At 48.2% G+C, this 15,660-nt stretch overlaps 1 protein-coding gene across 2 annotated transcripts in view; it reads left to right on the top strand.

Annotated features, from left to right (window-relative positions):
• BICDL2 (BICD family like cargo adaptor 2) overlaps nt 1-15,660 on the top strand; it is a 268,403-nt gene that overhangs the window by 55,233 nt on the left and 197,510 nt on the right. Inside the window, exon 2 of one of the 2 annotated variants that reach the window (XM_069651703.1) lies at nt 1,957-2,821. In XM_069651703.1, the coding sequence (XP_069507804.1) occupies nt 2,489-2,821 (333 nt within the window). In that variant the 5' untranslated portion in view covers nt 1,957-2,488. The remainder of the gene's footprint in view (nt 1-1,956; nt 2,822-15,660) is intronic. The other variant, XM_069651704.1, reaches the window with a different exon arrangement.

Raw genomic sequence — 15,660 nt, forward strand, 5'->3', positions numbered from 1 at the left:
CAGGGCGGACTCTGTCTCTCGGATGTGTTAGACATTGAAGTCTGTTTAGTTTTTTGTCAACAAAATATTAAATGCCTAGTAACTTGGGGCTGCACAGCTCAGAAGCATGAGCTGAGCTGTTGCTGTGCAGAGCATCAAAAGGATTCAAGGTAGGTCGTCATCGGACTCTGTGAATTGTGGGTGACCAAGAAGAAGAGCCATATTTTTATGTGTCCGATTAAGCTCCCTATGTTTTTGAAGCCTTGGACTTCATGATTGCAGCGCCAGCTATCTGAGTGCAACCGGTTCTGAGGAATCTTTCTTCGCTTTGAATCACCGCATGTGCACTGAGGCTACTGGAGGGCACAGTATAACGTGACTTGCTGGTTCAATTATTGAAGGGATCTTCCTTTACCCAGGGCCTGTGCCCACGTCCTCTGACGTTCAAGCACGCTACCATCTCGTAGAGACGAGGTAAACAGCATGCACAGCAGCAGCACATCGTTCTGGCGGCCATTTGCAAAACTCAATCCACTGTAAATCACCATTAAGGAAGTGCCATCCACCCCAGACACAAACATCATGTCAGGAGGCAAAGGCAAGGGAGAAGTGCTTGAAATGTGGCAACGCAAGCAGAAATTCACTGAGCAGTAGCTCGGTGTGCTTGCAGAGGTGGTGGTGGTCCATGCAGAGGGGCTGTATGGGTTACAAGTTAGTGTGGCACGGGCCGGGGGAAACAACATTGTGCCCCTCCCGCAGGCCTTCTTTTTCCCCATAACCATAGGAAAAAAAGCCACGCAGCTCTACCCGCACATAAATAAGTGGTACGGGTCATAGTGGGCTGGGGCAGTTGTAGCTGTGCGCCTATACTTTTTATGTAATACGTTTTGCCACTCTTATACTTTTATGTTAAAAAGAAACCGTTCCAGAAGGGTTTAGTTTTAAAATAAAAAGTGTAGGAAGAAGTTGAAACTTGCATTTCAGTGCACTGAATGTTCCCTTGACAACAGGCGTGTTTCTTTGGGGGTTTGGATTGAGTGTGGGAGGGGTCATGGCGATGGGGATTGTGGGGAGCGGGGGCAGGCCAGCAGGGAACATAGTTCCACTACTGCTTTTCGTACATCTCCACCACCGATACAGGGCTCCTAGCAGCAATGCAACCATTGCACTCCGAGAGCTGGGGTAAACCCCCATCATTTCGTGGCCGGAAATTTCGAAATGCGCATTTCAATTCATTGTTGTCCCACTCATTTGGCAGGGTCCCCTTTCATTTAGATGCCATGGTTCCCCCAACATTTTCTCACACACACACACACCCACTTGCACTCTCTCACACACTCTCACATACATACACTCGCGCGCACACATGCACGTCTCTCAGAGGCAGCTGTGGTGTAAGTGCCCCTCCTGCAGTGCAACTGTAGTACAATGCAAGCCTTCTCATAAACACAGGATAGGTGCAGCGTGGGCAGCAGCAGTGCAGGTGCGATGCACTCCACTCTGACACAGACATGAGGCATATTACAGACAGCAGCGGGGTAAGCTTCCACAGCACATTGAAGAGGCACAACCTGAACAGATGCAAGGAGTGGAGGCCCCTCCTGACTGTACAGGTGTGTCTACTCTTTGACCCCTCCTAGGGCGCCATGTCACACCCTGCACATCACACATGCTTACCAACAGGTGTGTTTGTAAGGCAGGCCAATCGTACGTGGTAGCAAAACTGGACGCGCCTCATTCTTAAATGGCTCTATTAAAGGCTTTAGAGGTGTTCCCGCTGATTGTGGGGCTGGAACGGCAAGAACATTTAATGGTTATCTTGAAATAATGTTTTTTAAATGCTAATTTGTTGACATCTGCCCTGAAGGGAGGACAGGCAAACACTGTGTGGGCATCTGTTACCACCTCCCAAGTCCCTCGCCCGCTCAGGAGCTAAGTTTTGGGTTGTGTTAATATGTCTCGTCATTTCTCTCCCAGTAGATCCGCCAAGGTCAATATGGAGCTGTAGATGGAAGGGAGCCCGGCATCAACCATCCAGAGAAGGACCCGCTCTCAGCTCCGATGCAGAAAGCGCTGGTGGGAAACGTTGGATCTGAATATTGGTTGTGAACGATTGCTTAAATCTTTGACTTGCACTGTGGGATTTGAACGTTTGCATGGCATGTTGCAATAGAACGCGGTGGAGTAACACATTGGTTGAGAACATGGACTTGGATTGGGCGGATGGATGTCAACAACAATGGTTTGGAAACTGAGAGGATAATACTAGGGTGATACTGATCGAGAACAACAAAGGAGAACGCAGAATTGGAGTTGAGCATTCTTCAAGAATGTGCGATTAGAACTTTGGATTAGGAGATTGGATTAGAACATTAAAGTTGAGCGTTGGATGATTGGGTTGGAATATTGGTTCGTTGGTGGATCATTGGATGTTAAGGTTTACCGAGAGGGATGCGTCACTAGCTCTTGCCCTCTGGGGATTGTCATGGTTGGTTTGTGAGGAGTGACCATGACTTCCATGAAGACTGACTACCCAAAGGCCAGAGATTTGCAACTCTTCACGAAAGCTCGACGGGAGAAGTTCCGTAGGACTGGCATGATCTCGCCCAGCATGGAGGAGCACTTTTACCCCTTCATTCTGGAGAGGCAGGACTCGTACACCGGGGGGGATCTGGTGGGCACTGTTATGGAGGAAGACGAGGAAGAACCCGGTCTCCTGCTGCAGCGAAAGCAGAAGGACCTGCTTCTAGCCGCCGAGCTGGGCAAGGCCCTCCTGGAGCGCAATGAGGAGTTGGGCCGCCGCAATGACAGCCTCCTGGCGGAATTCACAGACAAGATGGAGGTAAGCGGTACATGGTCTCTGTCTCTGAAATTCTGTTCTCTCCACTAAAATGAACCTTGAAATACATGGGAATTATGGTGGCAATGAGGTAGGAATTGGAGGGTCAGGATTGGGTTGAGAAGGGGTAGGGAGAGTATTTCTTTTTTTTCTTGATGTGTAAAATGTTAAAACTCGCAACCGCCCTAAGGCATCGAAAAACACCATACAAAGTTGCATTTTTTCTTTACTGCGTTAACAACTGTACAACATTACAATTCTAGGCACTTCCTGGTGACGGGAGGGTTCTCTTGAATGACGAAGTTTTGCTATGCCATAATCAACCTTGTATAACGTTTTAACACCAATTAGCACTTTTGTCAAAACCTCAAACAACTGTTTCAATAACATTTTCAACTTCTTTTCTAACTCTTTACTAATTTCTAAAAACTTTTACTTTAACAATGACACACTTGAAAACAGTTTAGAACAGTGTCATTGGAAATTCCAACATTTCCCATGTACCCAATAACTTTGATGACATTGAAAAAAAAAAGTAGACTGGTTATTGGAAATTTCCTAGAATGAGTCTTCTACATTTTGAGGAACTTCCAATAGAACGACTTGTGTTTTTTTTCCCGCAGGAAATTGTTTGTAAAATGCTACTTTTGTGGGCGATTTCTCTGTAACCTGCATTTTGAATTGGCCAAATGTTACCAATGGACTAAAATGTAAATATTGTCAATGTCTCAACTTCACCAAATTTCAGGCTTTTCATGTTTTGAGAATTTCACCTTCAGGAAGCAACTCTGTGCAGTTTGGCATGTTTCTTTATTAGCGGAGAGAGGGCATGCAGCAGCAGGGAGAGTCTCTGCTCCCACTGAGATGATGGGAGAGCAGAAAGGCCTGATCCGTCTTGCTTTTCAGGCTGGGGGTCCCCTTCCTGGTCACTTCGAACATAGTACCTGTTGGTCATCAGAACACTGGAATGCAGAGCTAAACCCCAGACAGGGGTCACCTGGGTGGATGCACTTGGGTGCTTTCGGATTGGGGGGGGGGGGGTGTAAAAACTGGCCTTTCCTTTACAGTGGGCATCAGGACAAATTATTTTTATATTTGAGGATTGTTTAATGGCACAAAAAACAATATTGTTTATATTTATTTATTTATATACCGGAGGAACAATGCTCTTCGGATCGCAAAAGAACGTACAATAGATAAGAAATCAGATTTGACGGCAAGCAGTGAGCTTCTTACTATGGGGTGAGTTTGAGGCACATTCTTACCAGGTTGTGGAGGGGAGTAAATGGAACAGTCACCGGGACAATACATAAGTGGACATCCATACATTAAGGCTAACCAACATTGGACACTTTTAAGTGCAGGTAGGCGGTACTGTGCTCAGGATGTGACCATGATGGTTGAAGTGCTAGAGCGGTGGGAGTGTAAGTGAGGGACAGAGGCCGGTTGGAGGCGAGGGAAAAATGTTAGCTAGCAGGCACATGAGAGGTAGGTGAAGAGGGTAACTCAGAGACTAGGAGGTAGGCTTTTAGTTTGGTTTGCAACAGATCAGTGCGGACCGTTCCAATAGAACAGTTACACTCCTTGCACCGCCGAGAGTAGGCCATCCTATATACATAGGAACAGTAGAGCAGGTCATCATGTACCCAGGCCTTCCAGAGTAGGCCATCACTCCCTCTGAGGATGTCACTCCCTGCCCCATAATGCCCATTTTACTTAGCAATAAATGGCAGTAGTAGAGCCAAGGAAAGCACCAGGAAAGAGAAGGGGGTGGATTATTACCTGCTCGAAAACCGTGAGTAAGTGGCACAGTTGCCATACCTACGTTTCCGTAAAGTCGTCCGAAATGTTGTGTATGCGCAACATCACTATCTTCCAATCCTTGGCCGCCTCTCTATGAAGGCAGCAGCTTCCATCTAAGCGGTAGATTCTCCGGCTTCCTCCCTGTACAGGTATGGGCCTCTCTTTGTATAACTTCAAGTAGATCTCCACCCCTCCTTCCATCTCGGTCCTGTCTCGGAAGGCGGTGGCTCTCTTCTGGAGGTGGGCTGTTCAGTCATTGGCCGCTCTTAGGGTCACTTGTGCTCAGTCCCCCCTCACACCCATTTAGTCCAGGGCCTCTCTCCACTGTCATTACCCTAAAGGGCAGAGAGAATGGCACAAGACTTGGAGTAGGGGAGGTGCCCCCGTGTACCTATGAGAAAGAGGGCAAACAGGCGATCCGCCTCCCCCGAAACACGCAGATGAGCTAAACAGTCCATCTCTTACTAACCGCTTTGTACAAGGCAGGGAGTGGTGCAGGTGTCCTCCTGGGGCCCAGTGCAGCCCCAACCCCCGCTGGCACCCTATTACCCACCCCCGGCAACAAAAGCTGCCACTGACACAAGGGTACGTACCGGCAAGGGCACACAGATGGTCACGGATTTACACAAAGGACCAGAGTGCAGTGTGTGGGCGGTCTCCAGGAGATGAGGCCCACCTCTCATGTGGCCTTGTGTAGCCAGTAAGAGGTGTCCAGAGGTTATTCCGGTTTCCTCACTTGGCCAAGACTAATGTGACTTCATAGCCATGTGTCTTCGTATCCATTTGTATCCGTGTCTATCTGTCTCTCGCCCCACTTGTCCCGCTCCTATCCTATTTGCAGTCTCTTTCAATCTGTGTAAATCCCTTTTTTCAGAGCTAAGACTTTGGGACCCTAGCACACTGAAACATTACAATCCGTGATTCCACCAAAAGCTTGGTATAACGGTATACTTTTAAGTTATTTGCATTAAATTTGATTCCGTCAGCCTAATGCAGTCCTCTCTTAATCACAGACTGACTTTGCACTGATTAGGCACCAATGTTGTGATGTATACAAGATTCCAGGCTTTGAAGGAAAAGAGAGTCAGGATGACCACTAATTATACACGAAGAACTATGACCTGTGGGTAAACTAGGGGGCTAGAGAAAGCCGCCTATAAACTCTCGCAATCGCCGTTGAAACCTGCTGAGGGACACAGGGTGGCCGCATAAATTAACCAAGGGGCAGATGGGTGTATAACTTGGCTTTAACCCTGATCATCCTGATGAGTTCCTCTACACATTTGACCGTACCTGCTCTTTGGTTCGAAGGCGGCCATTTTGTACCCTCTGCCAACTGCATAGAGAGGACCACTCTCTCTATCGCTGGCATGTTAGCCGTCCTCCTATGCTGTGAGCGCCTGTAGACCATGAAAAAGTCACAATAACATAACGCAACATCATGTTTTTATTGCTTGGACCACATAGGAAGCTAATAAATGTCTGCCATCACCAGAATCCGATGCTGGCGGATATGCATTCGTTTTTGAAAAGGTGGAATGGATGGAGTAGCACGCACGTAAGTTCCTTTCTGGGACCCCACTCAAGCCATTAAAAACCTTGAAAATCCCCTGTAGTGGGAAATGGAGTCAAAAACCACGCATACGTATTTTACACATGTTTTATACACTTCATTTACCACTAAGTGGGATGCGAAAATGACCCCCTAAATCTGACTCGTTGTTAGGAAGGATTTTAATGCCCGTACTCCCAATTTTTGCCGATATATCGCAGTGACATTGAATGATATGGCCAGGATCACACACTTTACGTAAGTGCTGGAATCAGGATTTGGGCCCAGCCAGAAATGTATGCACTGGACCACGTATGTTCCCATCTATACATAATATAAGTATTTGTTACGGTTTGGGTTTGAAAAGATTAAATATTAGTTTTGCAGCCATGCATTTAAAACTACACAAATCAGATAATACACGAACGTGACATTATATCAATCGTTTTAGAAACTTATCGAGCACGTTGCTTTATTTTACCCGCCCTGACTAGGAAGATCGCAATAAAAGCCTAAGAAAGTGTGTGAGACTTTAAAACTGTATTCACAGTGAAGGGAAATGCCACGCAATATAAGGTCATCTGCTAGATTTATTTATTTATTGGGCCCTTGTATAGGCCTTGTGATTCTTTATTTCACACCGGATGCAACGCGATGCTCCCCTCCCGTGTATTACGACCGACCATTCACACCTGTTCATGGACAAAAGCCCTTCCGCCTTCCCTGCCCCCTACCTCTGGGCCACCAATCTCATTGCAGCTACTGAGGGCGGGTTAGAGCGACCCATTTTCACATGCGTGCACATTACCTGAAGTCGCACACGAGAAAAGGATGTAAACGGAAGTGACGTGTCTTTGACACTCCAGTGCATTATGGGAAGTGGCATTACAAGAATTTGCCATGAACAAGCCAAGACACACACATCTTTATGGTGTGCAATATATGAATGATTAATATTAAATTTGTATGCAAAGCAAACCTATAGACCATCTATGAGTGAGGCTTATTTGAATACCGCGCACTCTGAACTTCATGACTGCTAGGGAGTCCCAACGTTGGTAGATAAGACACAGTGAGAGAAAATGGCTGGCTCAGGCTAGTAGGCAATGTATACACTTGACCACATATTTTCTAAGCTCCAGTTGGTACAAAGGCATTAACGTTTGGCTTTCAAGGGATACAATAATAATGCTTACACAAATATCTTTAGCAAGCAAAAATTGCTATTCCAGCTTTATTTCCCCATCCTGGATAAAAGGCTACAAGTACCAGAATGCAAAAAATTGTGAGCTTCACAGAAATCTACCCTGGGCAAAGACACAACAAAATACACTGTGTGGCAAGGGCGCCTGCTTGCAGTCATTGGTTGACATTGACTCGCAGCGTGGTATTATGCACGATGTGAAAGAACATTTCAAGTTGATGACTATGTAGACCTTTTTCTGTGCTCGTCAAACAAGCCAGAATTAAGCAAATAAACGATACAGTTTAAAGAGAGCTCGGGGCTATTTTGTGACCATTCAATTGCCTTGAGAGAAGGCGCATATTTTGGTTGTTACCTGAAGCGGTGTTGGCTTTGTGGGGGCCTGTGGGTGCAAATGTCTCACCAATTCCTCTCACCTACCGTCAGCACGTATTGGAGGACATGCTGCAGGCACTGGTCACGCCAATGAATATCTGTTACCATTCACCCTTCGCACAGAGCTTACAAGGCTAGTGTGTGCGTGAACAGTTTCTGGTACATCCTCCTCAATGCAGTTCTGGCGGTGATGGAGATCAGGGGCGGCAAGGCCCCCACGAGTGTGAGCATCTGTGTTGGTGCCTAGGCTACCTGTGGCCTGCACCAGCCCTGGCCGATCTGCTCCTCCTGAAAGCGCAAAGACTGAAATGTTCTGTTGTTGCCCCATACAGGTGCCGTTACTCACCACGGGTGCACACATGTGACCTTAGCATGTGCATGAAGCGCTTCAGGCAGCACTGGCCAATGGGCCGGCTCTTGCAGGGTCTGAGATCCGGCATCGGATGTCTGGCTGGATCCCGGGACCCGGCCAGCCTCAGCCCTAACCAGGCTATACCGAGCTTCCAAAAATCAAGGAAAAATAGTACTGCTACTGGCCAGGTCTATTCCCACTGTTTGTCAGTGAATGAAACAACGGTATCATAGTAATGGGAATCCTGGCATTGTTGGTACTAATATGTGAAATCTCTAAGTTTATTACCCATGAGATTGTCCAGAAAGAAGAAGAGGGTTGAACAAGAAAACTCACATACAACAATGGTTGTGAATACACGTGGTTTGTATTAAAATTGAAAACATTCAAACATGAAAAAGAAAACATTTATAGACAATTTACATGTAACCAAATCAAATAATCTTAACATAAATAAATAATGAAATCAAAAATCACAGTTTTGCTTCAGTACACAGATCAATTCGAAGTACTGAACATGTGGCATAGCTTCCAGCATCGCCGAGGGACGCTGGGTGCTCGGTGATGTAATTTGCGCTGTGCCTCCGTCATTTGCACGTATGCAGGTTCTATTTGCTTAGCCTGTTTCTTTCTTCTGGCCTGAAGGGGACACCACAGGAATCAATGGGCCATGAATATAACTGGGAAGGGGGATCACTGGTGAAAGCAGGCTTTCTACATGCTGTGCACACTATTGTTTTCCAAATGTGCATTTCACACTTCCATAGAAAAGCAAAAGTAATTTCCAAACTGAAAAATGCTGCTTGCATAACCCTCGTTTCCTTTGACATTTTTATTTTTGTCGGACTACCGCACATACTCTGTCATTTGTGTGACCCTTTGGGTTTTATCAAAGGTTATATTTATACAGATGTTATATGCTTGTCAAACTGGCTAATCACAAATAAATGCTTCTGTTGTGCTGACAGCAGTTGTTTAGGAAATTAAACTGTGGGTTCATGGGTGCCATCTTTCGATTTTCATTACAGGGGCAGAATCACCCCCACCTCCTCCCTGAATATAAGCAAGCGACCAGGCCAACTCATGCCCTAGGCAAACACATTTTATAACACTTGTTTTATTTTATAAGGAATTGCAGAAATTCATACGCTTAACAACCAGTTTTGAATATTTAACATCTCAGCAACAGTCTCTTAACCTGCTGAGCTACCATTATATTCTTCTACTGTAGAGCATGTCTATGGATCCTTTAATGTACGAACAAGCACTGCATTACCAACAGTATTTTGGGTGCACGACTGCCATGATATGATAATTTATGGCATTTATAACGCGCCTCTATACAAGTGTTTCAAGGCGCGACGAGGCAAGGGAGGGGGAACAGAAGGAAGACAGAGACGTGCAGGGGAAAGGAGATGGGGAAAGTACCGGAGGCTAGGGGGAAGGGGCAGTGCAGTACATGTGATCGACATTAAAAATAAATAGAATAAATAAAAGCAATAAGTAAAAGGTGCGGGCAGCTGGTGGAAAGTGCAAGGGTAAGTGCAGACATCCGTTGTCAAGTGCTGGTAGGGGACTGTAGGGATACAGAAAACAGTCCCCAAGTGTGGGGGTTACCAGGGAGGCATTGCAGGTGTGCAACTGGTGGGGGAGGTGACCTGGGCCTGAGATCAGAGGGTAGCCAGGTGACCAGTGCAGTTTCAGTTTCAGCCAGGAGTTCAGCAGGCGAGAGGAAGAGAGAAAGCAGAAGCAAAGATGAAGGTTTTGAGGTGCTTCTGGAACCAGAGATGATTCTCCTCAAGTTTCAGGGAGGCAGGGAGGTTGTTCCAGAGGGAGGACCCAGCCGAAGAAAGAGATCTACCACGAACATGTTGCTTGGCGAAGTGACTAACCCTGAGGGAGTTGGAGGTAGATGAGCGAAGGCCTCGAGAAGCAAGATATATAGGAAGAGAGAGTTGAAGGTATTGAGGTCCCAGGCCCCAGAAGCCTTGTGGACAATGCAGAGGGTCTTGAACTTAATCCTAGCAGCCACTGGGAGCCAGTGCAGAGATTTCTGTCCTGGAGAGATATGATCCCTTGGCTTGAGGCCAAGGACAAGTCTCGCAGTCCTGTTCTGGATGAGTTGCAGAGGGCAGAGAGTAGAAGCAGGTAGATTTAGAAAAAGGCTGTTGCAGTAGTACAGCCTAGAGAGAACCAGCGATCTAGAGACAGTGAGCTTCTGGCGGAAGGAGAGGAAAGGAAGACTACCTCTGAGGAGGTGCAGCTGGTAGTGTGACTTCTGAGAGATGTCAGAGATGTGAGCAGAGAAGGAGAGGGTGGAGTCGAAGATGACCCAGAGGTTCTTAGCCTCCGAGGTGGAAGCAGGAAGAGGGCCAAGAGAGTGATGGAAGTGATTTTAACTGGAATTGATGTACAGTGTGGAGTTTGGAAAGAAGCAACAGGAAAGAAATCACACCATGTTTTTAAATATTATTTTGAACATTTCCTTTGAGTGGAGTCCAACTGCCAGCTCCGCCTCCTTAGAACTCCACCCCTTCAGCACTCCACCCCTACTGTGGCCCTTGTGGGACCCCCCCTTTACATTTTTTTCATTTCCACCATTGGCTGCAGGCTCACTTGCAGCAAAACACACCAGCGTACGTCTAGCCGCCATTTGTGACATGCTCATAACTTCCCATGTCCTGTGAGAAAGGAGAACGTTTGTGAGTGCAAGACAAGTCTGGCGGAAAAGAACAGCGCCCCATCCTCGTGCCAGGTTCAGAGAGAGCAGGCTTGGCCGCGTGCTGGTACTGAGGTTGATTCACAGACGCCGTAAAAGAACGCTTCCACGCCCAGTGCCGCAGAGATCCCGGTAACAGGCGTTAGGGAAAAGAAACCGGGCCTTGGCAACTCGCGTGTTTACTTTGGCAAATTCTCAGGCCCATTAATAACCGTGAAGTGCTGCCCGCTTGCGTTGCCTGACACACAGGCAGACCCAGGTGAGAGCGAGCTTGCCAGTCAGGTTCTTAGGTTTGTGGTGAATGGCGAGTCCACAAGGGCTAGCACCATTCACTCATTTCTCCGCCTTTAAGAAGCTACTGTTTATTCGAGATGCAGCGAGTCCTCGGCAGTCACAGCGCTCACTTTGTCTCACCTGGCACCCATCATTTGACTTCAGTGGTCGAAGTGTACGAAAAGAAGTAGTGGAGCTATGTTCCCTGCCAGTCTGCTTCTCTCTCCACACAAACCCCATCCCTGCTCCCCTCCCACACCCAATCCAAACCCCCAAACAAACACACCTGTTATTTAAGGGAATGTTCAGTGCAGTGCACTGAAGTGCAAGCTTCAACTTCTCCCAGCACTTTTATTTTAAAACGAAACTGTTCCAGAATGGATTCTTTTAAAAATAAAAGTATAGGAACAGTGAAACTTAAAAATAAAAAGTATATGAGCACTGCTCCCGACCGCTCCAACCTCTGTTTGACTTATTTTGTGGCCAATGCGAGTTAGGTTCCCTTTGCCTTGGCTCATCCCCCACCTACCCTTGCAACACAGTACCCTTCCTAGATTCACCTTAACATTGGAGCTGGGTGCGCCTGCAGGGGCTCGGGCTGTCCCGGGTCAAAACTTGGGGTCTGGCTTGACCCTCATCTCGGGTCAGTGCCTGCCCAAAGCAGGGGCTGGCCACGAGCCCCTTCAGATGCCTGCAACCCCTGTAAAAGAGTTCTCGGCCTTCAGCCTCCTCGCACCCCTTTTCTAGGCCCCCAGACCCTTTGCACCTCTTTTCTTGGACCCAACTGACTTTTCTCAGTCCCTAACTCCCTCGCACCACTTTTCTCAGCCCCCTTGCACCACTTTTCTCAGCACCCAGCCTCTCGCTCCCCTTTTCTTGGCCCCTAGCACCCCTGAACCACTCTTCTCGGCCCCTAGCCCCCTGTATCCCTTTTCTCTGCCCCTAGTCCCCTCACTCCCCTTTTCTCAGCCCCTAGTCCCCTCACTCCCCTTTTCTCGGCCCCCAGTCCCCTCACTCCCTTTTTCTCAGCCCCCAGTCCCTTCATCCCCTTTTCTCAGCCCCCAGTCCCCTCACTCCCCTTTTCTCGGCCCCCAAATCCCTCACACCCCTTTGCTCTGCCCCCAGGCCCCTCAAACCCTTTTCTGCAGCCAGCTTCTTTTTGAGCCCCTAACACAGGCCTCTCTTGTTTTTACATGTCCATTTGCCCCAGCCAAGGGATCCCTGGCTCTCCCAGCACTGCTCCAAATAACCTAATCCCACAATTAAATTGTGTGGAGATGGTGGCAGCTGCTTAATTAACAGGCATTAACGTACAGGTAATCCGTCAATGCATGGATTCCTTACGGTAATCTTCATTACTCCTCCGAATCTTTCTTGTCACAGTACTTGCTTTTGATGTCAGCTATCTCCATTCCTCAACCGTTCTTTTCTACTTTCTTCCCCCTTGTCTCCTGAGGATATAATACACTTAATTCCCAGCATGCCTCAGTTCATTCCTATTCCTTTGGACCATTCCACCCAGGTGGGCGGGCAACATGTAAGTACTGTGACGAGGAAGAATAGGACCAATACAGATTACCAGTAAGTAATCCATGCTTTACCTCCATATCCCTTTTCCTCGTCCCAGTACCTACTTGCAAGGGGCGAAAAGCCATTCTTTTACTCTGTTTCTGAAGGCCCAAAAGGAAGGTTCGGCTCTGAGTGCAGTAGGGAGGAAGTTCCATAGCTTTACGTCTAACACCGGGAAGCTGGTCCCACCGGCATTTTGGAGTTTGTACTTGGGGATGTGGAGGCAGTGTGAGTAGTTAGTTCTTGTTGGTCTGGAAGATTGGTTCCTGGTGAATTTATCGACCAGGTATTTACTAGAGTGTGATGGATGTGGGGGGTCTATGTTTGGGGAAGCATCCTTTAGGTCTTCGGCAGGGCGTGATGGGGATGAGCAGAGTATGAATGGGATGGGCTCTGTTTGGGCAGAGCGTGATGGGCATGAGCAGAGTATGAATGGGATGGGCTCTGTTTGGGAAGCATCCTTTAGGTCTTCGGCAGAGCGTGATGGGGATGAGCAGAGTATGAATGGGATTGGCTCTGTTTGGGAAGCATCCTTTAGGTCTTCGGCAGAGCGTGATGGGCATGAGCAGAGTATGAATGGGATGGGCTCTGTTTGGGAGGCATCCTTTAGGTCTTCGGCAGAGCGTGATGAGCATGAGCAGAGTATGAATGGGATGGGCTCTGTTTGGGCAGAGCGTGATGGGCATGAGCAGAGTATGAATGGGACGGGCTCTGTTTGGGAAGCATCCTTTAGGTATTCGGCAGAGCGTGATGGGCATGAGCAGAGTATGAATGGGATGGGCTCTGTTTGGGAAGCATCCTTTAGGTCTTCGGCAGAGCGTGATGGGCATGAGCAGAGTATGAATGGGATGGGCTCTGTTTGGGCAGAGCATGATGGGAATGAGCAGAGTATGAATGGGATTGGCTCGGTTTGGGAAGCATCCTTTAGGTATTCTGCAGAGCGTGATGGGCATGAGCAGAGTATAAATGGGATGGGCTCTGTTTGGGAAGCATCCTTTAGGTCTTCGGCAGAGCGTGATGGGCATGAGCAGAGTATGAATGGGATGGGCTCTGTTTGGGCAGAGCGTGATGGGCATGAGCAGAGTATGAATGGGATGGGCTCTGTTTGGGCAGAGCGTGATGGGCATGAGCAGTGTATGAATGGGATGGGCTCTGTTTGGGCAGAACATGATGGGCATGAGCAGAGTATGAATGGGATTGGCTCTGTTTGGGAAGCATCCTTTAGGTCTTCGGCAGAGCGTGATGGGCATGAGCAGAGTATGAATGGGATGGCTCTGTTTGGCAAGCATCCTACTCAAATAGTCTTTCATGACTGTGGGATGAATACACTGACCATTTATGGATGATGGTTGTTTGTTTTTTCTGAAAGAACATGGAATATGCCATAGGAGATCTCGTATTGGGGCTATTAAGCAAGGTACTGATAAACGACCATGGCCATAGTTTGCTTGGCACATGACAGAATGCAAGGCATGTGACCAGAAAACCCAAGAGAGCGCGGAATACATGCTAAATAATAGCAAGCACATTCTAAAATAGTTTGAGGCTGTAACTACTGCACTTCTGTTTTAAGAGGACATTTCCCGTGACCTCATGTAGCTTCAGAGTCAGTTGTGAGGTGCACATGTGAAGTCATGTTAGGGAAGGCCGCCCCCCTGCGTTCTTAGTCGCAGCCATGAAGCAGGAAGTACAGGGAACATTCTTGGTGCTTGGATTTAATTATGGGGCAACTAGGCAGCTGATGGGTGTGAGACATGGCGTTCCACAGGAGTTGCGTCTTTGTCAGGTGTGTAGTGCAGGAGCTGCATTCCTTCCCACCTGTCTGAAACAAGGGACAAATGGGGGTAATTTTAAAATGTATGGTAAACGCATGCAGGGCCCCACCAATGCTTGCACTTATGCATTGCCGGTCCCCTGCAGGCAGTTTTCAGCACTCACAAAGCGGAATGAAATTGTGAAGTGTAAATGAAGCAAACCCGCCTTTAAGCTTCGCTTTTGTTCTCCCCTTTGTGAAAAGTAAAATGCAGCTTGCAAGCTATACTTTGCATGTGTTTTTTTTAAATTCCTATAGAAACTGCCTGGTCTTTAGCAGGTTCTAAATCAAGACGTTTTGCATTGAAATACCCCGCATGAAAATCTCATACACAGGGCTTTAAGTTGGCCGGGGCCTGCCGGGGCTGTGCCCCGGATTGCTCCGAAATTTCGTTTTGAGGCGGGGCCCTGCCGGGGCCCACTAATCTCCCCGGGCAGCCCCGGCCACTACACGAAAAGGCATTTTTTTCTACAGCCTGACGCTCTCGCTCGTGTGCGAGAGCTTCAGGCTTCAGAAAAAAATGCCTTTCAGCCATAATGGTGGCGCCGCACCTGCGAGGCATCCCTTTAATCAAGGGATGCACGTGGGCCGGCGCCACCATTATGGAGAAACGTGAGGCCGCTGGAAGCAGAGGCCTTGCTTTCTAAATACTGAAGCTCCCGGGGATTCGCGGGAGTTTCAGTCTTTAGGAAAAAGGCCTCTGCTTCCAGTGGCCTCACCCTGTCAGCCTTAATGGTGACGCTGCCCCTCCCCAGCTGGCGAGGGGCAGCAACACCATTAAGGCTGAATAGGCGAGGCGCTGTCCCCTGCCAGGCAAGCCTATACAAAATAAATGCCGAGATCAGCACCCTCTCCCCCATAGGGGAGAGGGTGCTAATCTCTACAAAAGGCTGCCTGGCAGGGGTGCCAGTAGCCCATTGAGCCGGGACTCGTCAAGGGGGCGTGGCCTAACGGCCCATCAAGACCCCGATGTTAGGCCACGCCCCCTCGATGGGCCCCGGCTCGATTTGTAGTGCCACTTAAGGCACTGCTCATACAGGCAGAAAGCTGTGTGCTCTTCCAAGACGGGGAAGGAAAGCAAAGCTCGGTAGGACAGCTCAGGGGCAACGTGCTCGCCTTGGAAGCAAGACAACACGAGCAACACCGGTTCTATCCCTGGGTCGGCGCTTAGACACCCCTGGG

This window comes from Ambystoma mexicanum, chromosome 3p (assembly GCF_040938575.1).
Source record: "Ambystoma mexicanum isolate Mex_15411 chromosome 3p, UKY_AmexF1_1, whole genome shotgun sequence".
Taxonomy (NCBI): domain Eukaryota; kingdom Metazoa; phylum Chordata; class Amphibia; order Caudata; family Ambystomatidae; genus Ambystoma; species Ambystoma mexicanum.